Source organism: Lampetra planeri, chromosome 20 (assembly GCF_965212315.1).
Source record: "Lampetra planeri chromosome 20, kcLamPlan1.2.h2, whole genome shotgun sequence".
NCBI classification, from domain to species: domain Eukaryota; kingdom Metazoa; phylum Chordata; class Hyperoartia; order Petromyzontiformes; family Petromyzontidae; genus Lampetra; species Lampetra planeri.
The window spans coordinates 9,509,861-9,536,742 of NC_136126.1; the positions used below are offsets into that span (position 1 = coordinate 9,509,861).

The 26,882-nt window shown below is 44.7% G+C and overlaps 1 protein-coding gene across 3 annotated transcripts in view; it reads right to left on the reverse strand.

Annotated features, from left to right (window-relative positions):
• LOC144724413 (SUN domain-containing ossification factor-like) overlaps positions 1-22,772 on the reverse strand; it is a 79,908-nt gene extending 57,136 nt beyond the window's left edge. For all 3 annotated transcript variants that reach the window (XM_078603525.1, XM_078603527.1, XM_078603524.1), the window contains exon 1: positions 22,485-22,772. In XM_078603525.1, the coding sequence (XP_078459651.1) occupies positions 22,485-22,531 (47 nt within the window). In that variant the 5' untranslated portion in view covers positions 22,532-22,772. The remainder of the gene's footprint in view (positions 1-22,484) is intronic.
• Between the last annotated feature and the right edge of the window lie 4,110 nt (positions 22,773-26,882).

The window sequence follows — 26,882 nt, forward strand, 5'->3', positions numbered from 1 at the left end:
AACTGAATATTCTTTGAAGAGTGAGCTTCTCTGCCTGTCATTGGTGCTTAACCCTTTGCCGTTCCGATGACGTCACATGCGTAAGTCATCAGTTTTTCTTCCGATTCCGTTCCGATTCAATACGTGTATATCATCAAAACAAAACAGGAAGAAAAGCTAAGATATCTTTATCAGTACCGAGGGACAATCACCCTGCAACTAGCAGACGTCTCGGAATGGGAAAGGGGTTAAGAGGCGTTGAGACGCCACCGCATCCACGTAGGTGCCAGGTGGCGTGAAGCCTGCTAAGGTTGGCTACTTATAGCACACTGTACCTCATTTCCGCAAACGTGAAAAAACACGCACAACAAATTACACTTAGAATTTTCCTGAGAAAAAATATCTAACAAAAACTTTTCTGTTCACAACCATGGTGCGCTGTTGAATAAATCTCAGCAAATATTCGCATGTCGTTAATGTATACGGGAAAGGGCATCGTTGAGCTTTCCAATTTTAATTGCTTGAGTTACGGTTTCATTTGAGGTGATAATTCAGTGCCTATAGAAACCCCAAAGGCACAGAGATAAAATTACAGAATCAGAATATTTATTTATACTGGAATCCTTACGCAAGTCAGCAACCTGCTACACTGCCTCCAACAGGCAGCTGTGCAACTCAGGCATTTTACATCTCAGAATCAGAATAAATATTTAGACTGGAGGTATCCGATGAGCTATGAAGCTCTTTTTAAAAGATGTCCATCTCTGTATGATCCACCAACTCTGCCCCCAGGTCACTGGATTAAAGGCATGCACAGTCACCACCACACCCTGCATAAAGTGTAGTAATGTACGATCCATAGTGACGATTATTAAAAGTCACGTGGAAGTGTCTTCTCTCTGTCAAACGAGCATGCAGAGGTGCTCACTCCCATGGGCAGTCACGAACCGGTGGTGGAAAAACCACAATCGAGCTGTTTTCGTGGCTTGTTTTGTCGTTCCGAAATGCGCGCGTCCAATTGGACGAGGGTTAACATCGCCCCCACCGGTGTCAATGTCACATCAACCCAGTTTAACCTGCGCAGAATGGAAGCAACTTGACAGCAAGGGCCGTGTCAACAACAGCTCTCTTCCCCCAGCAGGGCATTCCTGCGCGTGCGGCACACATGCAGACGTACACACACGCCGCTGGGCTAAATTTGAACATCAGCCGACTTCAACTCTGACGGCCTCATCGTGGAAAATACTTGGAAGTGATTTTTCAATGCCATGCAGAATTCCATGTGGCAAACCACACGTACACAGCACAGTATTTATACCCTTGGCTTTTGAGATTCCTGTCTTTTGGTTCTGCACCGTGTCGAATCTCACACACGAGCACTTGTCAACACCAGCAAAAACAATAACGAGGACAGAACAACTGGCTTGTACCTGTCCTCGTGTCTCAATTATATAATTATTCACACAACCTTCAGCCTTGTCATGTCCCAAAGTGATCCCAAGTGGGGTGGAGATTATTCTGTGTTTGGAGAACGAAGGGAGTTGCATCAAGCCTGGTCTTGCTTGGCCAATCGATTCGACGTGAAAAATTTGCAAGAATAACATCTTGTCCTTGACAACTCATTTGCAAATGGAAGAACAAAAGTCTTATCAAGAGGCTTGGTAAAGTTGCCAAGTCAACTTGCTCTGAAAAGTTACCATGTGTTTAAAAGGCTAGCACAAAACGTCTGAGATAAAACCACACCAGTAAACTGTGCGACTTATCTTGTAATATCTTAAGTGCGTTATAATCTATTGTCAGTGCATTTTTGTTAGCCCTCTTGAGGGAAAGTTGTTGTTGCATTGCTTATTGGTAGAGCAATGGCCATTTAGCTTATCTCTATCGTAACCAATCTCTAGCATTAGTTGTAGTTCCATATTTCTCCCCCAAAGGATTCCTTTTGTGAATTGGAAATAAGTAAAATCTGTAAATGACGAGAAAAATCCATCACTACCGAAAATATCATGGATAAGACTGATAGCTTTTATACATGCAATGACCACCTTTGTGTGTTGTTAAATTTGATTTCCCAATAGCATCATTTAAATTGGGACAAAATATCCAGAAACTACCTGGCACACCCCCCTTTGCATTACATAACAAATATGATTTATTTATATTTTTCTGACAAGCCTTGCCAATGTAAATTCCCCTATTGTCTTCCCTGGTTGCCGGTGGCCTTGATAAAACTACAAACATTAAAAATAAACGAGGACAGAGGAAAGTGCGCATTAAATGCCGGTAATTATACACCACGTACATGTGGCATAAACTTCATGTGATTTTAAGCAGCCCTGACATATTAAAGCTGTAACAAAACCAAAGCAAACATTTTCTGTCATTTATTGACAATGGGTACATGTGCCTGTCTGAGTGATGGAGTGGTTGAGTGCTGCTTTACTCACCCGAGTAGGCTGCACACTCTCTAATCAGTCATTTGGGATGGGGGGGCAGCTAAGGTTTTGGGGGACTGATGTACCAAACCAGACCAACGGCGATAAGTATCGCTTTGAGCGACGTGCGCAATGCACTTCATGTGTTAGGCAAGTCTCTGTAGTGCTTGGCATGGGATGATGCTCATTTGTCATTACGTCGCAGTGTGTCAGTGACCGCAGTATGAATACTTGTTATTTGGTGATAATCCATTGGCCATTGTGCAAAAACACAAATACATGTCTATGGGACCTTTTTGCTAGGTTCAAAAATGATGAAATGATTTGTATGTTTTGCTACAAGTATGTGTGGTTAATGCAGACGTGATGCCTCGCGTAAGGTGTTTGAACATCTTAACACCTCCTGGTTTATTGCCAGAAAGGGTAAAACCTATTCTCACATAAGTACGATAACAAACAACCCCAACGTGTTCGTCAATAACACTGCCAGGAAAAGAAACGTGTACAGTGGGCGACACGTTTTGGGCAGCAGCCCTTCTTCATAGCACATACATAGAGGTGTCCTCTGTCACCCTGAATGTAGTGAGTAATGTGTAAGTGTAATATGTTAGTGTTACTATGTTAGTAGTGGTGGAAGGGGTGATAAGGGAAGAGGGGTGGGTGGTGGGGGAAGGCAAAGACCAACAAACCAAATTGACTACAGAACAATATGGTTAATAAAGTTAAACACACACGACACAATTAATACATACGTAAACACATATACTGTACACGGGGCTTTTGTTACATAGGTTGTATGTGCCGGACTGCCAATTAAGCCTCTTACTTTTTAATTCAGCAAAAAAAAAATTTGGTAACTTGATTGGAAAATAAATAAACAACTACGTTTTCGCAAAACATTGATAAATTAACTAAAAGTAAACATGTCCACAAGACTGTGTGTAAGTTACAGCTCCGTACGATGATTTTGCATGGCTAAATCCAGTCAATCTAGTCATTTCTTTTAACACAATGTCCCTGAAACCATCTGGCTGGCCTTGCTCCCAGTCATTTTCATTGCAAATCCCATCGCAAACTTTGATTAAACCCCATATCAAACTCGTGGTATGCAAATGCTGCCAAAATATTACAATGCAAATTTTCGTACTTATTCATGTTTTATGTTCCAGCTTTGAGAGTAAAACAGAAGTATGCAATGGCAAATAATTTAACAGATACACACATGCTTGTTTTTGGAATGGACAGGACACGCACATTTTGGATAGTGGACTACAGTAGTCTGTGTGGATATTTGAGTGGTATCCCCTTTCATTGTGGGTTTCTTTCATTCTCTGGTTCCCTCCAACATGTAAATAAACCAGTGGTTCTTAACCTGGGGTGCGAGATGCCCTTTTTGGGGGTGCGAGACATGCCAGATTATTTTAGAAGGTAAATCATCGAAAACACTAAATAAGCGCAGGCAAGTAAGTACAGCTACTGTGTTTCATCAAACCTTATGCATTTATTAACATTATACATTTTTTTATGATTAAAGAAGAAAGGGGTGCAAGGCTGCAGTAAAGGTTAAGAACCACTGAAATAAATCACTAAAATGGAATTGGCCAAACATCAAAAAGTATGACTCTCCTAAAATTGCACCCGGCGACTCAATGATAATCAAATACCATGGTTACTATTGTTATTTATCAATTATTGAGCACACAGATTTTGTGGGAGCGGTGGCACAGTGGTTAGCGCACCACACTATGAATCCAGCAACCCGAGTACGATTCCCAGCCATGGCTAATTAAACGATGAAAAGGGAGTTTAACATCTCGCCACGGCGGTGCCATAGCAGCGAGTGATATCTGAACTGGGCCTGGGTAGCCCCTCTCGATTCCACTCCAGCACCCAAGCTTCACCAACCAGCACTGAGAAAGCATATTGGTCAAACTACTACCACGATTGACAGCATTCATCCAGCAGTGTACAATGGAGAATTTCTTAGCTCACTGAAGCACAAAACAAAGAGACATTTCATTTTAGGATCAATAAGTTCAAACCACCGAGCTGAAAACAAAGAACTTCAAAGTGTTTGACGGTGTATCTTCATTCAGCCACTGCAGACAGGGCTGAGAGCAATAAACATCTATAAAAAACAGGGATATAATTATTTTAACGTGCAGACCACAGGCCATCAAATCAACCTGTCAAGGTACTGGCTCAGGACTAATGGGGTATCTTTCCCCAGCGTCAGCTGGCTACAGCCTGTCACTGATTGTTATGTTATTGCAATTCTATACTCTCTTGAAATTGTAAACGAGGAAAACAATCAAACAGCCCTGAAAAGAACCAGCATATTCTAAGCCAATTCCACATTCCTATGTCAAGATCCAGTATCGATCTCCACAGGCCAATCACTTGTGACTTCCCACAAGTTGGTACACATATCAAGTATTGTTCATGATGATGATGCCAATAACAATAAAGTTTCAACTTATAAAGGTCCTGAAAGCAACAGCACGATTTAAAGTGGTGTGGTAACACACATTCTAAAAACAGGGTGAAGTAATTTTTTAAAAGTTTGGTTGAAGTTTATTTTATTTATTACACAGATGATCGCATTTAGCCAGTTACCCAGCTATTTTACAAAGAAAATCCACGATGCGTGAGCACAGCATAAACAAAATAAAGACATCAATATTGCAGAGAACTAGTACAAGGATATTAAGAAATAATATTGCACAACAAGCGAGGTATTTAGAAGTGGTAAACAAAACCCACACAAATAAAAAAAGCAATACAAATATAATGAGAGCTGGAGGCGTGAGAAAAAAATAGGTACAGGTGCAAGTAAAGCTCTCAATGTTAGTCTAAAAGTGACATAACACACAAAATAAAATAAAGACAGTGCAAACATGTGGGAGCAAGAGGCGCCACAAACATGGTAAAGGTACAAGTATGCTCCGCGCTTTGGTTTAATCGGGAAATAAAGAGGGGGAGAGAAGGGAAAATACACCAAGCTGTAGATGAGTGGCAACGGTATTCCAGAATGTGGAGCAGCAAATGAGAATAGGGCCGCAATGTGGTTAGATTGGTGTGGAAGAACGTGGATGGGCAGGGAGAGTTCCTCGCAAGCTTGGGTAAAGTACCGGAGCAAGGGGGTACAGAGTTGGCAATGCAGACAACAAGCAGGAGATCGTTTCCGATGGCAAGATTAGCAGGGCGAAGGTGTCGTCACCGACTGAACAGAGATCGGCTGCCAGTGTCATTAGGAGCCCTTGGATATAATAATGATGCGAGTTATTATAAACGTGCTCTTTACCGCTTAGACAAACAAATTAAGAGTGAGGTAGCACGTAAAAGCCACGCTGATATTTGTAGGTTCCTGACAAGATAACATCTCAGTTATATGTTGAAAATCCAACACCACGGCATTGACCAAATCACCAAAGGGGAAGCAGACGTATATGCAAAAAAATATGGTAAGCGAGTGGCTGCGTCAAAAATATCTGCCATTCAATGCGTTGCTGTTTCATTACATTAATGTACCATTGTGCACCGAGCAAGGCAAAGGGTAAAAAGTTACAGATATTCACTTAGCCTGGCATGCTCCGGATTAACATAATTTAATACAGCAGCCTCCAGACTTGGCACAAAAGGCAGCATTGTAATTCTCACCATGGCAAATGCTCTGTTTTAATGTAATCTGTGAATGTATGCTGTATTTGTGTGTACAGGATATGTACAGCCCTTTATCAATCGATCCACTGCTGGATAAGGACCTGCCCGTGGCATGCAGGTCATGGAGTTTAACACGTAGGCTTTCGCGACCAATATCATCCATAATAGAGGTTTTTTAGTTAGATCGCGTAAATATATAAATGTGTCGTTAAAACCCGCCACCACCCGACACAGCCAACGTGTAAGGGTTGTCACGTAAACAGAACATGCCGATTCGTCACTAGTACAGCACACCGGTGTGTTGGAGAGTCAAGCCACAACATTTACAAACTGATTACGATGTTCCGCCAGTAATTACAACTAGCTTCATCAGGCGACAGCCAGATTTCTGGAGAAGTCTTACTGTTTCGTTCCTTATATAGAGGCGTAGATGTGTTGACCACTCTTCTGCGCTCTTGCACAATGTGGGGGGGGGGGGATTCCTGAGGCAACGTTAATTATGCATGTGCATTATGCGAGCCCTTTGAACTTGTTCTTCCTGTCTATTATGTTTATTAAAATATCCCTACCAACGGTAATCCCTATTGAAATACGCTGCCCTTTGTAGGCATGCATTTAAGTAATGGATGATTTGATAATTCGCTTCCACGCAGCACTAAGACTGTAGCTATCCAAACGGTTAAAGTTATTTTGATTTCTTTCAATTTTGATTCTCTAATTAGTCTTGGCCAGTAGTAGCTAGTTTTGCACAAAACTTCAACATTATCAAAATCAATTGAGTGTCCTTGTTGGCACACGTGTTCTGCTACTGCTGACAGTTGCATTTGGAAGAATTTAATATTTATCTGATGTTCTTTTAGTCTCGTGCTGATCATTCGTGCTGTTTGCCCAACATAACATTTACCACACGTGCAGTTAATCCTGTCCACACCTTCTGTTGATAGCTTCGGTAATACATCTTTTGTACAAGATATTAGATTCTGTATTTTATGTACCGTGCCAAATCTGACTCGGATGTTTTGTTTTCCAAACATCTGGCTAGTTTATCAGTTACTCCCCGCAATGTACGGCATTTTCATAGTTTTATTTACTTGGGCAGTTTTAATGCTCTTGTTATTTGATTTGGTTTTGGTATTCGATGCCCTGTTGATTTGCGCATCATTGTAACCGTTCATTTGTAGAGATTTTTTAACATGTTGAATTTCACTTCTCAGACTGTCACCATCTGACACTTTCTTAGCTCGATGAATGAGTGTCTTGATAAGAGCAGATTTCTGTGCGGGGCGATGGTGTGACTCTGCATTCAGATAGGCATCAGTATGCGTTTTCTTTCGGTAAACACTGTGTGGTATTTTACCATTTCTACCCCGTCTGAGCAGAATATCCAAAAATGGTAGAGTTCTGTCAGCTTCCACTTCAATGGTGAACTGAATGGATGGGTTTTGCGAGTTGAAATGATTTAGAAATACGTTCAGTGTATCTTTGCCATGTGGCCAGACCACCAATGTGTCATCCACATATCTAAACCAAGCAGATGGTTTTAGGGTGCTTGAAGCTATTGCTTTTGTTTCTTAATCTTCCATGTACAAATTCGATGAGACAAAGGAGAGCCCATTGCTGCTCCTTCCTTTTGTTTATAGAAGTCACCTTGCCACAAGAAGTAGGTGTTCTTTAGACTGTGTTCAGCTAGTCTTGGGATATCTTTGGCTAAATCTTTGTTTGTCATCCAATGAACAAATAACTGGGATTCGCACAAAGCAGTTGTCATTTCATGGACCCGAAAAGATAATGGGACAAGTTAACTGCCGACTGGGATTTTAACTCCCTCTATCTAACCACAGCCGGTAAGTGTGTTAGGGCCAATAAATCCAGTTAAACAATTAGATTTGACCAGGATCATATTGGCCCCATATTCGCAGTTGCAGGCAGGGGTGGAGAGGAATTGTGGACATGGAGAGAGGGTTGAGGAGTGGGGGATAAAGTGTGGACTGTGCTGTTTGTAAGTGACGTTGCGCAAATAGCGGTGAAGTTGTCACCTCGAGAGCTGTGCACAAGCTCACAGAGTTCAGGCCTTTTACGCTTTTTAGCTACAAACATCGCACTTAACTTTTTTGCCGTCGAAAATGAGTAGTCTAAACTAAAAACTATTTTTTATTTTATCAGGTAAGGCCCACTGAGCTATATATCTCTTTTTACGAAGCAACCTGGCCACAAATGATAGGTCAGCGAAGTGGCTTATCATGTGGAAATGTATAACAGTAGCCAAATACTCTCAACACATGTTTCTAAATGTGGAGAGGAAAACCAGAGATCCTGAAAAAAAATCACATGACCACGGGGCCAAAATGCAAACTCCAAATATACAGGCATTGGTGTGGGGATCGAACCCACAACCTCATCCTCCATCCTCATTATCACATATATTTAAATTAACCTGTAATAAATATTCTCACGAAAGCCATTCTGTTATGCTAAAGGTTACTGGAAATCTTTGGGTTTTTTAATCCAATACTTCAGTTCACACGGGGAACCTTAGGGGTGATGTTTGCAAAGGGGCGGCCGTAACAAAAAGCACCTCAAAGCCCAACATGATACGTGTACACATGATGTAAGATGAAGTATGGCAGTGATAAAAGTCCAATGTCACTGTAACATTACCACATGTGAAAAAACGTGTAACCTGATTGATTCTGTAGCCAGTGTTCATTACAATGGCTTTTATGACCCCCATGTAAGAGCTGTGTAAGAGCTAGTAACATTATCGTCGTCATCACAAAGCTAAATGAAGGCTCCCCACATGCTCACACTGATAGCTTAGGCTCAACATTACTAGAACAGAAAATTATGCCTACTAAATAGAAGATTCCGGTGCCTTCAACAGTGGGAGTCTCACCAGCATTCATTATTATTATTACTACTGTCGAGGAATACCGCGAGGCTCAGGAAAGTTTGAGTTTGTGGAAAGGTGCAAGTGCCTGCATTATGCAACCTTGCACAAGTCTCTCTGTGAGTGAGGGCAGTTGGGGGCGAACAGGTGTGTGTGGGAACAGGGGGTTTGCGCCATGGAGACGGAAGCCTAAGTGGGAGCACGTGCGGTCTCAGAATGAGGGGGGATATATAAGCAGGAGTGTGCGTGAGTTCTGGGTCACCGGAGGGAGAGTGAACTCGCCGTCGTTGGGAGAGGAACGAGAGCCTGCGTGGAAGACATCCCAGCCTCGTCGCGGGACGGTGTTGGATGATCCCCCGCCCGGGGCAGACGAGTGGGTAGACAAAGGGAAGCCGTACTGGGGCGTAGAAAGCTGAAGGGATGTCTGCGTAAAGGACAAAGTTCTGACGTGCGCCATAACGGGTGTAAGCGTCAAGTGCAGAGAGTGTAAACAACCAGTCAGTGGATAGAGTGTGTATGAGTGAATAAACGGCAAGCAGCCTTAAGTAAGAATCCTCGTCTCCATCTGGTTCTACAATCCTCCTTGGTGTCAAGAAGTACTATTCTACATTTGGTGTCGGAAGTGGCCGTTGAACCTTCGCAAGAGCAATGCTGTTTATTTTCAAAGAAGCCGAAACCCTTCGCTGACGTTGTGTAGAAGCCGGCAACGAAGTGCAAGCACCAACCAGTGGTGCGGATGGACGACGCAGGATGCACCAGAGTTCTACCCGCGACAACCCCGAAGTCCGGGGCCCCGGTGATGTGCCTTGGGGGGGGAGGAGGCAGCGGGCCCCGACTGGCCACCATCGACGGAGCTGGGGCGATGTCGCCGGCCGACTAGACCAGCTGCTAACGTCGATAAAGTGGCTGGGAGTTGGCGAGTCAGTAGCGGAGCTGCAGGGGGACGCGGCCGCCGTCGGGTCGCTGCGTCGGTTCGCGCCGCTCCTTGGCTGCAGCGTTCCCGCCATTACCGCGGCTGTGGGCGTTCCGCCATTTGGCACGCGGCATTTGGGCGCCATTGCCGCCGCTGTGTGTCTGCCGCCGCGTGTTTGTTGCAGGCTGCTGCGCCTTTTGCGCTGCGCCGGCTTGGCGGAACGCCGCTGGTGCCCTGCGATGGCGAGCGGGGTGCGATTGGAGTAAGAAGAGTGGGGGAGGACGTCGGCTGTGAGAGCGAGAGGAGCCCGCGATTGAAGAGATGGTTCCCGACGTCTGGAGTCTGGGGGGCCGCCTGCTTCATGCTTGTGGGGTGAGCCGGCACGCATGAGAGCGCACCACCACTGCGCGAGGGGCCTGCTGCTTGCGGGGGGGAGCAGGCCGGCGCCGTTAGTGTGACGGGCGCAGCGGGACACTGCTTGGAGGGACTTTCGACATTGGCCATCCGGTAGTGTTTTCCTTGCAGACGGTCATTCCCCCTTGTTTTTTTGCATTCTTGGTTTGTTGGTGGTGTTATATTGTTGTTATGTTGTGGCTATAGGGGTGTTAGCTTGAGGATTCTGTGTTAGAGTGTGTTGTTGTTTTGTGACGTTTTTGCTGCTTGTCGTAGGGGTCGTCTAGATTTTTTTTTAAATAAGGTAACATTGACAGCCGGGTCGGCTGATTTTTCTTCACGGGGGAGGGGGGGTGATGTAGAGGAGTACCGCGAGGGACGAGCGTGGGAAAGTTTGAGTTTGTGGAAAGTGCGTGCAAGGGCATGCATGATGCAAGCTTGCGCAAGTCTCTCTATGAGTGAGGGCAATTGGGGGCGAACAGGTGTGCTTGTGGGAACAGGGGGTTGGCACCATGGAGACGGCAGTTTAAGTGGGAGCACGTACGGACTCAGAATGAGGGGCAATATATAAGCAGGAGTGTGCATGAGTTCTGGGTCGCCGTGGAGAGAGTGAAGTCGCCGTCGTTGGGAGAGAGAGAGGAATGAGAGCCTGTGTGGACGACATCCCAGCCGGCGCCGAAGGAGAGTTCGAGATGAACAGGTCTTGTTCAAAGGGAAGCCATACCGGGGCATAGATAGCTGAAGGGATGCCCGTGTAAAGGACAGAGCTCTGACGTGCGCCATAACGGGTGTGAGCGTCGAGTGCAGAGAGTGTAAACAACCAGTGAGTGTACAGTGGACAGAGTGTGTATGAGTGAATATATAAAAGGGAAATTTGTGAATGTGTGTGTCTGTTCGAAATGTTTAGCATACTTCCCAACACGCAACTTGAAATTTGGCATGTGGGTAGCTTCCAGACTGTACACAATGCAAAAAGTATAAAAATAGACTTTTGTATTTTTGGGGGGGGGGGGCGCAATAAAGGATATTTTGCACGGCAAGTGAGCGGTGACGTCACATCTGTGATGTCACCCGCATGCGGCATCGTTACGCAGTGTGCCTGCTGATGTCACCCCCCCCCACCCTCCGTGTAGGCCGTGTATTAATCCAAGACAAGAATCTAAGTCTCGGGTGAAGCCGGGTAGTAAAGTTATTGAGTGAATAAACGGCAAGCAGCCTTAAGTAAGAATCCTCGTCTCCGTCTGGTTCTACAATCCTCCTTGGTGTCAAGAAGTACTATTCTACACTACCATAAGCAATTAATACTCACGAAGAGATGACAAAAACAACGATGATGGTAATAATGATGATGAAGAGGATGAGTCAACCCTGAGCAACTGGAAGTTTTGGTAGTGTGCTATTTAAAATCACAAATATTAATTCTTCCACAGCAGTGTCGCATGCGAATGCCACCAGCAGAATGCAGTGTGGTTGCAAGGCGTGGCGATGGCAACAGAAAGGGAGGGGGAATTGCTGTTGCCTTTCGATGAGAAGGGGCAAAGCTTTTGCACACATTACTGTGTAACTAAAACTGCACGTAATGGAGATGCTCTTTGTAAGTAATATTTGTGAAAAAGGTTACACAACCTGAATGTTAGTCAGTAGAAAATGTAGCCAAGCAGTTAGTGTAATCACCGCTTGCCAAGTTTACAGTAAATGACATGGCATTTTATGCGTGTGCAGCAAAGACATTCCAAATGAAAAGAAAATCATCCTGTGGGCTACTGTGGAATGAATACACGCAGGATGGCTGGGAACATGAACACTCGTGAATAGCCGACTATGCACGCCTGTAGTCCAGCACTGTGGAGGCGAGGGTTGGTGGGTCACACAAATGTTGTGAAACTCCCTTCCCGTGCGCGTCTATGCATGTGGTGAGATGTTAACGTCCTCGCCTGGTATGAAAAAGGTCGTGGGTTCGATCCCGCCCCTGACGCTTGTATATTTGGAGGTTGCATGTTTCTCTCCCCATGGTTGCATAGATTTTTATCCAGTTCCTCCATTTTTCCCTCCACATTTAGAATCAACATGCGTTTTAGAGTATTTAGCTGCTGTAAATGTCCACATAAGCCACTTAATGGAGCTTTCATTTGTGGCTAGGTCGCTTCTGAAAAAGAGTTATATAGCTTAGTGGGTCTTACCTAGTAAGGTAAAAATACAATAGAAATACAATGTATGTATGTTGAACTTCCTTCGCACCATTCAAAGCCAAAGTGCGATACCCTGGCTTGCCGAAGGCAGTACAGAAACACATGTGGAATCAACCTGAATCCACATCGGTATGGGATAGTGTTTCCCCCTTGAACGCATGTGTTATTTTCCGGGTGCTCCAGTTTCTTCCAACATGTAAACACTCATTATATAACCGATAACACCTTAATATATAAAGGACCACAGAGATTGGGTAATTGCGCGGCTGCCTCAATGTCAAAATGATGGGCCACTTTGTTGAGCTATTATTTGTGGCCAGGTCGCTTCTGAAAAATAAGTTAATACCTCAGTGGGCTTTGCCCGGTAGAATGGGGATGGTTTAGTCTTATTTGTATGTGTTTGGGTGAGTTGTTTACCTTTCTTGTACTTTGCACGACTATCATGTGTTTGTACTGTTTGTTGTTGTAATGATCTCACCCGTCCCGACTGGACGTCTGCGAAAAAGAGCTTTATAGCTCATCGGATTCCTCCAATTTCAATAAATATTTTGATTCTGATTCTGTGGTACGTCTTTGGTGCCTCCGACCGAGTCTTTCTCTGTCTACGAGAGCGAACGAATACAGTGCGCTATCAAAGCTGAAATTATAACTCTCGTGGCGAGAAGTTGGGGCACACCATCTATTTACTTCACGAACGAGAACCTTTCATCTACTGCCAGGCTACACTCAATCACCATTTGTCACAAATCCCTCACCTTCGCAATAGGTCTATGAACCCAAAACACAAACGCTTGTGTCAGTCGGTGGGTGGTGTTGAGAGGTGAACTTTAATGAGGCACATATTGTCAAACACCCTGCATATGAGGTATGCTATTATCCGTACCGTGTCTACACAAACCAGTGTTCGGTCGAACTCACTTTCAAAAACGCAAGTTCGTGAGTGAGCAGCCCTGCCATTTGTTCTTTTAACAGTTCTCACCAAATACCTTCCAGTTGTGCTACTGGTTACACTTCCTTTATTCTGTAACAACCTATATGTACAGGAGTATTGTGAGTAACCAATGAGGGAGCAGACAGAAGGAGGTGCGAGCGGGCGTCACGGGTTACGTAAGGAGCTTTGGAGAGCACCTTCGGGAACAAGGCCGGGGCCGAGCTGGGGGGAGGAGCGCCCAAGGGGTTCTCAAGGGGAACCCCGTGACGAAGGTGGGGTCCTCGTGGGGAGCCAGGGTAAGGACCGACTGGAGTGAGTGTCTCTCTTCTCGTCGCGGAGCGGTGTTGGCTGAACCCCCACTCCGGGCAGATGAGTGAAAGAGCCTAAGGGATAGCCAGAGTAAAAAAGTAGGGTAGAGGACCAGGGTCTCTCCTCGTCGCGGGACTGTGTTGGATGATCCCCCGTCCCGGGCAGACGGGTGAGAGAGCCAAGGGATAGCCAAGGGTAGGGTCCAAACAGTTTAAGTGTCCGGGGAAGGACGGAGATAGAGTGAACCTACACTGGTGTGAGTGTAGGATGTCGAGTGTGAGAGTGGTTTAATAAAGGGCAACAGCCCTTATAGTATTCCTCGTCTCCCCGTGGTGCTACTACACAACATATAGATTAGCAGGGACATTAATTCAACGGGCAAAAACGAAGACAGCTGCTATGAAACCTGTATATTATAATTATTTTTCTAAATGGTGATACAGGATGTATTAGTTTTATCAACCTGAAACCCACTAAGCTCTGTGAGAACTCAGTGATGGGGTTTGTTACCAAAACAAATATATGTAGAGAAGGAATTGTTGGGATATTATAGCAACGTTGCTTTATCTAGCCATTGTAAAGATTACAATGTTGGACATGACGTACAAAGTCAAGTGAATCGTGACACGTGGGCCCCCATGCTCAAATAAGCATGGAGGTGGTGCTCATCAATGTAGTAATGCTGAATCAGTGGTGAAATTCAGCAGAAGCCAGTATCCCCAGACGGTAACCACCGTTTGACTTTCCAGTGGAAACTTCTGAAGGATGAAGTACTGGATAAGTCAATCCGTGAGCGAGAATTTAACTTGTGACCTTCTGGGGAAGGACAAACTAAACTAAATACAAAAAAGCATCCCACTGTATGTTGATTAACTGTGACTAACCCAACCAATAATAGGTACTGCATATTGTCAGATATACATAATCCATTACAATTTATATGACTACACTAACTCCCTCTGGTTTTCACACCTGATAGGCTCACAGTGATGACATCATCTTTCCTCTATTTAAGACTGAAACAGGAAGACTTCTTCACAATTATGGAAAATCGCCTGATGAGGCTGGTTGCAATCACCAGCGAAACATCGTACTCAAATTGTAAATGCTGTGGGTTTACTTTCCAACACGCCGGTGTCCTGAAGTAGTAACTAACTGGCATGTTTTGTTTACGTGAAAAACCCTACTAATTGTCTGTGTCGGGTGGTAGTGGGTTAACGACACATTTATATTTATGCGACCTAACCCAAAGAACCTTTATAATTGAATTGTGACCATATGACTGAGTAAAGTGCTCTCACCACCCAGGCAAATGAAGGTACCAGAAGAGACGGTTATTAAACTCTGTGAAAGGAAGACAGAACCAAACACATACTTCGCCAATGGGTGCTGGTGATATAACTGCATCGATGTTTAAAAAATATATGGGAGTCATGTCACGTAAGTTCCATTGAGATGCGCCTGATCATTCTTACTTGGTGATAAAGGCCACTGCATGTCTATTTATATTATCCACCACAACATCGCGCAATACATTCTGAACACACAGCCTAGGCGCCTATCTACTAGGTAACGGCTATTTGTTTTTTGGGTTGTTTTTTCCCTTGTATGTCTTTATGGTTCGTCGTCACGCGACAATTCTTCCCGCGGTGTCGCCAGGAGATAGCCTCGTGGTCGCGAATTGCCAGAACAAAACGGACAATGCCACGGGGAAGGCTCGACATCGGCAGCGGCGCATGGGCGTCCGCAACAGAGGCCATTGATTCACGCTCGCATTAGCCTCCGCTTCACGCTCACGCGCGCATTCGCTCACAGTCACTGGGCTGACAACATCGCTTATGGTCACATGCTCTCCCACTGACCGATTCCCAGCTGCATTGCCGATAAATGTACTTCCTTTTGTTAAATAAACTCATTCTTTATTGCACTCTATTTTGTAATGCAGTGGATAAGTTGTGTATGTATTAATCAGGCCGGATCGGTGCTGTGACCAGAGCGCTAGGCTTAATATCTAAAGGTCGTGAGTTCAAATGTCAGTTTGGGGTCAACACAGTTCATCAGCCCTCGAAGTGTCAAAAAAATGAGAGCTACTTTGTGGAACATCAACAGTGACTTTGTTATAAAATGACTAGACTCTGCCATACGAACGAGTTATTTTTGTTTTCATCACAGAAGGGCAGCAGTCCAATATCCATTTGAGCATGGAGACGCATATGCAGAATTTATCCCAAGGCTTAGGAACATGTCCTGTTATTGAATATTTTTGCAAAACATCACATTTTTTTAGATGAAAATATATTTCCCAGGAAAGCCCCACTGAGTCCCAAGACTTTATTTTCATGACTGTGCCACTTACAAATGTTTTCCCAGTTCCTTTTTTGAGTATTTTTTGCAATTTCCTTATCGAGACAAGGTCTTACAGATTCATGACTTGGACTTTATAATCCCCTATGTTTTAAGTCATAACTTTTAGATTACGGCTTGTGGATTTCATATTGAGAACAAGAACAGGTGTCAAACATGAGTTGCTCCAGCTCCGTTAACGTCAACATTACAGGCTTCATAAACAGACATCAAAATAACACTGACGCGTATAACACTACATGTTAAAATGGATAACGTTGCAGGAAAAACTATTTGAAAAAAATAAAAAAAATCCTGAAGAACCAAAACATGTTACTGAACAACTGAAATAGAGGATGTTTTATCGGCTGTAAAAAAAAACTGGAGAAAATATTTTAATAACTAACGTATACAAAACAACAACCCGACTTTGTGACCACACTGAGCGGTCAGTGCACCCTGCCATTGCTACAGCGCAGTGCCCTGGATATTTTCCACTCATCGTGGCATAAAAAATATCTGCATCGATACGTATCGCGATGTGGTAACTTTGCTAATTCTACAAAATCAAATGATCAATTTACATTTCAAAGTGAAAAAACATCTCCAAGACTTTCCTAACAGATGATGCAATCAAAACACAAAACATGTAATTCTCAATGACTGACCCAATTGCTATAAAACCTTTATTGCAAAGTAGGCCACAGTGCAATAAGCAGACAAATATCCCTCTTTGATAGACTTTTTTTGGCAAGTGATGTTAGTGATGAGCACACAACGGGGTGGCCAGCACCACGCACAGACGTGGCGATGTTTACAAACTTCACTAGGTACTCATTTGAGGTTGAGTTGACCTAGGGGAGGCTCAGCACCGCTTCAGATGATCATCACCAGTGTTGGTGGCCGTGAGCAGGAATCAAACATAGGTAGCACCGCGCTAATTGCTGCACTACAGCTCCCCCACGACCACCATAACCAGAAAGGCAACAATGACAGCCAAAACTATTTATAAAAACAATAATTAAGCAGTCTCAGCAAAATATTGGAAATTAACAAGTTGACAATTGTGTTAACTCGGTGAAATAAAAACACGTTTTAGATCCATCAATCAATGGGTCTTCTCAGTCAATATTTTCGCATTTTTCCCTATCATTATCATCATCATTGCCGAGTGTTTGTGACCTCGGTGATGAGGATATTTCACTCACCATGATGCTAGGTTTTCCTATAAACATTCGTATGCAGTCCTGCTAGTAAAATATACAATGCAATTTGTTCATCTTAGTCCAGCGGTCGGCAATCAGCGGCGCCGGAGCCCCACTGCTTCGTGACGTAATTTATTAAGGACCGTCTCGTATTCACATGCATTGCGGCTCTGGAAATATTGAGTTTCTTACCGATTTCGAACAAAAATGCCCCTACTTGTTACTTTAGTTGCCGACCCCTGTCTTAAGCCTCTGTTCCTCTTTCCTTTAACCTGACATGACATCAACAGTTTCATCCAGACTGTCCCCTAAGTATGTGCGCACAACACTTACGTTCCTGTCTTTCTACAAAGGTTAACAGTATACACAGCAGTGTTCTTCACTACTTTTCAGAGGGGGGGGGGCACTTTCGCCGATAAGATATCATCAGTGACGAGGGCCGCCACAAATTTGAAACAATTGGGCTTTGACAGCATGACGATGGGGGATTGTTTTCACATTTGTGTGTTGTCGGAGGCCGTGTGTCAGGGGTGGCACTAAAGGCCACCAGGGTCCGCCAGTGTCCCGCGGGCCTTGCAACGACGAACACTTGTCGAGATATTTTACCGGTACCCTTTCGTGGGTTGGCCTTGCTGTCCGAGAGATATGCAATCGTCCTCTCCAGCGCCATACTTCAACAGCTGTGCTCTCCCTCCTCTCAAGTTGCATTGATTACCACGTGTTCCACGATAACTCATTTCATCACTGCGAATACTGCTTATAACATCATGTTAAAATCACAGGTTACACTTTGGTGACAAATTGAGTGCTACAGGAAATCATTGAGGAAGGCTGAAGGAAAGAGCATTATATTTCTTATGACGCTGAAACAGCATCCTTGCCGTCTTGACTTATTCATGGAGAGAGTGTGTTTAGGGAGACATTGGTGCAAGAGGGGATTAAGATGCTGCAAGTGTATCCTTTCACAAGATCACAGTTGGCACTGAATAGGGGTCCCTTTGTGACCATGACGGTATGAGCTGTCCGCAATCAGTGCTGACTGTGACATATGTGACATCTGCCAAATGACATACTTCTGAGTGACATCATCTCAGTGTATTATACTGCGCGAAAATCATACTATAATGAGCCAGGAATGTCTGTTTGTAGTAACACTCCACATGCCGCACCCCCCCCCCGTCATTAATATTCATGAGCGGGTGGATTTTTACACTCCCGCAGAAGGTCGAGCAGAAATAAAAAAAAATTGCAAATTCGATTTAAGTTTGACGATTCTTTATTTTAAGTTCATATAATAAATAATTCTATGCAGCAACAAAGTGAATTTGGTGTCTTTATTTATTTCTTCGGCACTTGAGACAAAAAGTCTAATTTATGCTTCTACATTATGGTAAAATTTTTATATCTAGATGATTTCCCAGACATTGTATCGAATTCCAATTTATTTAAACCCCAGCGACCGAAAGCAGAAGAGAATAAAGTATCAGAGCAGTGAATTTGAACAAATTGAAGGTCAGTTATATACAGGGCTATAGTGACATGAAGTGAGGTGTTTTATGACGTACAGTAGTTTTGTGCAAGAATCACTGCCATTAATTCAGTGCTACAGTGAACTGCAGTGAAGTGTTTTATGACTTCGTTTTGTGCCAGATTCACTGCCATTAATACAGTGCTACAGTGAAACGCAGTGAAGTGTTTGATGGCATACTTTTGTGCAAGATTCACTGCCATTAAATTAACACAAGATACAATTATACTCTGCTAAATTTTTTCGTAAATATTACAGCTTCCGTCCTAGGACGGGCAAACAAGCTCGTTACAAAAATAACCCTCGATTGTCCCCCTTCATCAGCATGCACACACATGCTATAACTAAAAACAGTTTGCCATTCACACCAACTGTGTGTGATTTGCACCATGTGAGTTTGATAAAATCGAGATGGGCAGCTTTGGAGAGGGTGGTCACTCCACTTCCTCTGCTGTTTTCCGAAACTTTCTACCCTGATCATGCACACTGCCAACTCCATCCAGGTCCATTCCCTAAGATTTTCCTCTCCTCCTATGCTTGCAAATGACAATTCTTCCCCTTCTGGAATCCCGGTCAACCTTTGTACGTGTGTTGTATGTACGTTGCACTTCAACCGTGCTAATCTTTACTGTGTTGTGGGTTTGCTTTCTCTCTGCTCTGACCCAGTTTTTTTATATATAAAAATCTGATTCCCCTGCCTATTGTACAGACTCTTGAGATACTCATTTGTGAAGATACTTTATTAATTCTATTTATGGTAAATTTAAAAAGAGACTGCCCCCCACCCCCATAATTGAAATGTGGTATGGAGCAACTGGCCAGGAGGCTGTGGCACAGCGAATCGTGGACGGGGGGTGGGGTGATTCTGAGAATTGTCTCTCTTCCCTCTTGGGTCAATAAAATGAAGAGCAGCTTTGTAGAGATACTGGTCACTGCCTCCGATTGCATCTCCCAATTAGGACGGTTGGCTATGTACGTTGCGAAAGACGTTTTAAGTTTCAGTTTAATCTATTTGGTATAGCCCTGTGAGCCATTCGGCTCTTGAATCGGGTGCAACCGCAACAAACAAAAAACATGAACAAGAAAACATCTTAAAGTGACTATATGCAAACTGAAAATCCAAGAAAAGACAGAAAAATATTGCAGAAAAAGCACCGTACACCGTGTGCAAACATCCCAGTGGGATGCAAGTCAAACAACAACCACAAGATAACTTAGATTAAGGCCATCAGTTTAACTCCGTACTACAACAAACAAACATGGCCAAAACCAAAAAACTTTTCGAAATTACCAAAATAAAGCCATTAACATACGTATTTTACGTACACGTCGCGGAAATGTGGACCTTCCACACAATAACACATGGCCTGTCAATGGAGATGAAGAGTCATAAGTGCTACCCACCAGAGTTGTGTTTGTGCCGGGCCTCACTGGTTGTTGATTCATGTAGTCAACATGCTGAATGCTGAGTCACTATTCACTGGCTTGGTAGGTCTTTGTCTTGTAGCAGTGACTGTGGACTATTGAGCCTTTCTAGAATGCATCGTCTGTTGTGATGTGCATGTTAAAGTCCCTGCCACATCGATAGCAGGACTGGGCTGATGTGTGCCAAGTGGTACGACTCAAACCTAATAAATTACATAAGTAGTGATATGAGTAGAAAAAAATACGTTATTTATGACGGAGCTTTGGTGATTGTGAAATGTACATATCTAATTTAAATTACTTTAAAACGAGTACATTTTTCAAATTACAGCATTTAATAGTCAAATATTAATCGTCACTGTGACAGAATAATCATGTACGTGCATAGAACACAAACTGGCACGGTAATTCGGTCAATTCAAGTATGTCTTACCGACAAAATGATAACACAGAATGGTTGAGCGTGCTAAGTTAACGCGTGTTATTTGCCATAATAAAAGCAAAGCATTCCACACTCCCACAAGGCCACAACGTAAGTGAACGTGAGCTCACACTGCTGACCTTAGCGTAAATGTTGCCAACATGAAAATAAAACGAAGTTTCAATCTGAACCGGATTCCTGTGGATTCAACTTGATCAAGCAGCTATTGCTGCTTTGTAGTGATGTCCCGTTTTGGCATCGCGCCATGGTTTTTGAAGGCCTTTTTGTTGTTGTTAAAAAGTCAATCTCACATGCCCACAAATGATGTGCAATCATGAATCACTCGAGGACCACACCTCATAGCAGCAGCAGCAGTAATCAAGCAAGCAAGCTTCTCTACCCCCCCCCCCGACACGCAGAAGCGTGCGGACCTGAATCTGCAATGAGCTACATCAGCAAGTTGCCTATGAACAGGTGGGGGAAAGATCGGTCGGGTGAATGAGGCCTCTAAGATGGGCACAGCTGCGACCATTCGTGGCGAATTTCCCCTTGGTGCTGCAAATCAAACACCAAACTGGGTTCGAGGTATGGGTCAACATTTTCCACACAGATTAAAAAAGTGTCTTGTTGTTTTTCTTATTGATCGGAAAAACGGAAGGAACCGGAAAGAGAGGAAGACCTAAGAGAGATTGGCTTGACGACGGCACAACAGATCGATGCCAGAAAGATGTGACCACGACTTGAGCATATTGGAACAAGACAGAGAGGAAAGTGGAAACAAATGACGAAATATGCAGGGAACACCGACGGAGCTCTCTTCCCATGGATCGTGATGATGATGATGAGGACCCAAAGTGTGGGTCAGTAAAGTTATTCTTACGAGCGTCGTTAATAACGGGTACCTGGTTCAATACCGTGTATGGTATTCTGGTTAAATACATGAAACCCTGTTTCAATAATATATATCTCTTGATTTAAAGCTTTCGTGACTGCAGGAATTCATATTCTTGGTTCTTTCGGTAAAGTCACGTAGAAGAGAAATATTTTTTATTTATATTTTTATTATTTCCCTTCTACGTGACTTTACCGAAAGAACCAAGAATATCATATCTATCTCGCTAAACTATTAATGCTTAAACACTGCATTCTCACCTGGCTATATAAATAATGATCTCACTTTGTTAAACAATACGCTCACCTGGTACTGTACAGTATTATGCAATGGTTCAATACAGTATATCATCTGGTTAATCATATACATTGCAGCATGGTTGACTACTGTAATGTATTACTGGTAAATAAAGTGGTTTAACTGAACCCTCACCTGTTTAACTGCTCTTATCATCCCACTTGTGTAACAGCAAAGTGGCGGTACATGTTGTACAATACTCTCACAAAGTTATAGCCACTCTGATTATCCACTGATTAACAATAACGACGCAGTGCATCTCTGCTGGCTACATGTTGTACAGTACTCTCACCAGCTTACATAGCCACTGATTATCCCACTGGTTTAACAATAACGCCGCAGTGCATCATCATCTTGGCTAAATGTTGCACTCTCGCCAGGTTATAGCCACTCCGATAATCCCACTGGTTTAATAGTACAAGCGTGAGTGTGTCTCTGCTGGCTAAATAAAGGACAGATCCATTGGGCAGCAGCAGCATCATCAGCAGCAGCAGCATCATCATCATCAGCGGTGGTAACTTCACCACCACCCCTATCGCAACTTGAAGCGATCTGCCGCTGCTGATGATGATCATCTCCCGGGTCATCATCAACTACTCCCCCCCCTCACTCTTTAAAACTCGACAGACATTTCTTAGCGAAGAGAATCACACCACCACCACCCCGTCTCTCCTCACCTCAGGATAACGACGAGCAGAGCCGCAGTCACGAAAATTCTCTTCATATTTTGACAGTGGGACACATCGTCGCCCCGCTGGGAACGTTGGCGACTTGCGGCGAGCGAAGCTCAAACGTCGGTGAGGGTGAGATTGGAGAGGGAGGGGGGGTTGGTGAGCGCGAAGCCAAATGTCGTTTAAATGGTGAGAAATCTTAATTCGGAGTTTGAAAATTAAAAAAGTGTTAAGCTGAGACGCGCGCCTCACTGCCCCAGCCAGCGCGGCCACGACGGTCGATATGACGTCACGTCCGGGAGAGGGCTCGACCGAGACCCCGCCCCCCCTCTCCCACACCCCCCTCTCCCACACCCCCCTCTCCCACACCCCCCTCTCCCACACCCCCCTCTCCCACACTCCCCTCTCCCACACCCCCTCTCCCACTACCCCCTCTCCCACTACCCCCTCTCCCACTACCCCCCTCTCCCACACCCCCTCTCCCACACCCCCTCTCCCACACCCCCTCTCCCACACCCCCTCTCCTACACCCCTCTCCCACACTCCCCTCTCCCACACCCCTCTCCCACACCCCCTCTCCCACACCTCTCCCACTACCCCCTCTCCCACTACCCCCTCTCCCACACCCCCTCTCCCACTACCCCCTCTCCCACTACCCCCCTCTCCCACTACCCCCTCTCCCACACCCCCTCTCCCACACCCCCTCTCCCACTACCCCCTCTCCCACACCCCCACACCCCCTCTCCCACACCCCCTCTCCCACACTCCCTCTCCCACACTCCCCTCTCTCAAACCCCCTCTCCCACACCTCCTCTCCCACTACCCCCTCTCCCACACCCCCTCTCCCACACCCCCTCTCCCACTACCCCCTCTCCCACTACCCCCTCTCCCACACCCCCTCTCCCACACCCCCTCTCCCACTAGCCCCTCTCCCACACCCCCTCTCCCACACCCCCTCTCCCACCTTCTCTCCCTCGTCTCCCCCCTTTCCCACTCTACCCCCTCCCACTCCCCCTCTCCCACCCCTCCTCTCCCACCCCTCCTCTCCCCCCCTCTCCCACCCCCCCTCTCCCACACCCCCTCTCCCACCCCCCCTCTCCCACCCCCCTCTCCCACACCCCCTCTCCCACCCCCCCTCTCCCACACCCCCTCTCCCACCCTTCCTCTCCCACCCCTCCTCTCCCCCTTCTCCCACCCTCCCTCTCCCACACCCCCTCTCCCACCCCCCCTCTCCCACACCCCCTCTCCCCCCCCTCTCCCCCCCCCCTCTCCCACCTTCTCTCCCTCGTCTCCCCCCTTTCCCACTCTACCCCCTCCCACTCCCCCCTCCCTTTCCCCCCCCCCCCACTCGCCCTGTTTCCCACTCTCCCCCCCCTGTCTCCCCCTATCACGTCCCTCCCTTTCGCCCCCCTCTCTCACTCTCTCTCCTCTCCCACTCTCTCCCAACCTGAACAAAAAGGGGTTCCACAGGGTTCCATCCTCGGCCCCCTCTCGTTCTCTCTTTATGTCAAGGGCACTGACCTGGATCATTCCAGGGTAAATCTTTTTGCAGATGACACGATACTGATTACTGCTGGCCGCTCTCCGGATGACGTGATTGCTAAGCTCCAGGATGATTTCAACAAACTACAACATCAGCTAGTTGCTCTTAAACTAGTCCTGAATACCTCCAAAACCAAGGTGCTATGCTTCTCACCAGGACTAAAGCAGGAAGTTATTTTTCCCCCATTACATTCCTTAAATAATTATCAAATAGAGCAAGTCAAGATCTATAAGTATCTTGGGGTCATCCTGGATTCAAAACTGAAATTTGAAGATCACATTGATTATATTGGTAAAAAGACAAAAATAAAAATTGGTTTTCTGTATCGACACAAGCACTGCTTCCCCCCTATGTTTCGTTTGGAACTGATAAAAGCTACCATACTGCCTCTACTTGAATACTCACATCGTATACAATTCAAACCCAAGTACTGTACTGAAGAAGCTTGACTCAATTTATCACTCGGCCTTAACATTTGCATTAAACTGCCCATATAGGACTCACCACTGTGATCTCTACATTGGGTCAAACTTAACATCTCTTATGTTCGACGGCTTGTGCACCAGATTATTTATTCACGATGTACTTACAAAAAAATCCGCAGACTACCTGCTGGATCTCCTCTCTGTTTCGAAGAACAAATGTGACCTAAGGTTATTGCCGTACAAATACTGGAGGAAGGGCCTTTGCTATTGATGCCCCCAGGGTCTGGAATGCTATTGCCAATAAACTGCAACTTTAATCACTACCTATGAGATCTTCACTCAAAACTGCTCTAGAGGAGTTGTACACCCCTAGCTACCACTGCTATTCAGTGGCCTAAAATCAAATGTTTTCGTTCCAGATGGCCGCTGCAACGTATGATCTTGTGTTTTGATTCAGTGTGCTGATCTTTAAAGGTGCATTTGAAATGTTTTTATACTCCTACTAATGCTCTTGCTGTTGTGGAGTGACTCATGCAGCCAGCTATGGCTACAGGGTTTGGTTGTACATGTTGTTTGTCGTTTATTGTGAAATTTCGATCACAGTTTCTATGAACTGTCAGCAGGTTGGTTTTAGAATAACATAAAATTGGAAATGATGAGACAATTAATTTCGAAACCGGTCCAGAGTTTGCTTGCATTGAACCAATGCTGGTCACACATTCATAGAAGGCTGTGTGGCCGATGGGATGTGTAAAAAATCAATTTACTTTTGACATGACGTTTCATGCAAAGGAGGCGTGATTTATTAGTGTTCCAACTCGATTAGTGGCTCCAAACCTTTTGCTTGTCGTGTCCTGTACCAGCCGATACATCGAAAGCAGTTCAAGTCTCTGTGAAAACAATGCACGCTGCGCCGTGCATTGGAGGCTTATTCTCCCTCCCATCTTTCCTCACCATTTGGTCCCACTTTTCCAGCCCTTTTCCTCTCATTTCCCATTCTCACTTCCATTTTCCCTTCCTTTTCCCGCACATTATATCCCGTGGCGAGCCACTGGTAAAACGTTGCTAATTTTTCAATTACTTGCATAAGCAATTATTAATTAGTATATAATTGACCAATTATAAATCTGTTATATATGAAATTAATTAACACCTACGACTTCTTGTTTTCCACTCAATAATATAATACCAATTGATCACACTTACAACGTAATATTTGCTTATTTTTAAAGTCACTATTGTACAGTTTACACCGAGCCACAACAAAGCAGAGGGGAAAGGCTCCGGTTCAGTGGATGTGGAAACCGGAAGGACTGTGTTGAACTATAACTGGCATAACTACAACAGGGGCGGTTTCTTCATTAGGGCGATTGGGCGACGCACCACCAATGTCATTCAACCACAGATTTTCGCGAGCCGTTACTGTGCCTCTGGATATAGTCCAATCAGCGTCATGCTACGTTCTGTGGAGTACCGCCTCTTTTTGGGCGATTTCACTCCAGCTGAGAATCGCCCAGAGTGTTCCCATAGACTTACATTCAAAGATGTTTTTTTTCTAACGGCGGGCGCTGCAATGCATTCTCTATGGCTTCCGGGAGGGCTCGCACTAACGTGCTTACGTCATCATACGTAAGCACGTTTAATCCAACAATATTATTTGTCGCCACCTAGTGGAATCTTTAATAAAAGAAACTGAGTGGATTGTAATAATAGTGAGTATAGAAACAAACAAGATGTATTGTAAGAGTCACTTTCTTTTGCATTAATATTAAAGAAGTGAAGTTGCCTTTACATGCTTAAGCTGTTAATTTATCCATTGCATGGGTGGACCTTATCCTTATCAATCATCCAGACATTTCCCCCCCCTGAGAGATTTTTCAGGAGCCGCCACTGAACTACAATTTAATAAAATAAGATTAATCATGCTATAAACAATATTGTACCAATATACTGACACTAGCTTTTTCGCCCGTCCAAGGACGGGTGTACAGTGCAGTAAATCTGAAATATTAAATAAAACAACTTGTTCAGCTCATGATTATTAATGAGGGAGGGAGGGAGGTTGCCCCATGTGGAGTGACGTCACCCACTAATGGTTATTGTGGAGGGGTGCGGCATGTGGAGTGCGCGACGTTCTTGTGTGTTCGTGTAAATTTCCACGCGGGCATGAATATTAATGAAGGTGGGGGGGCTATTTTGCAGGTGCGTCACTTTCTGTAAAGAAACGTCATATTTGATGCGACTTTGCGTAATAAATTATTTAATTCAGCTCGACCTGCGTTAATGTAAAAATCCACCCATTCATGAATATTAATGAGGGGGGTGGGCCTCATGTAGAGTGACGTCACGCGCGGGACGGACAAGCATTTCTGGGTGATTATAGTAAGTAATTACAAAAGCATAACGGTAACATGATACTATTAGCTTCATTATACT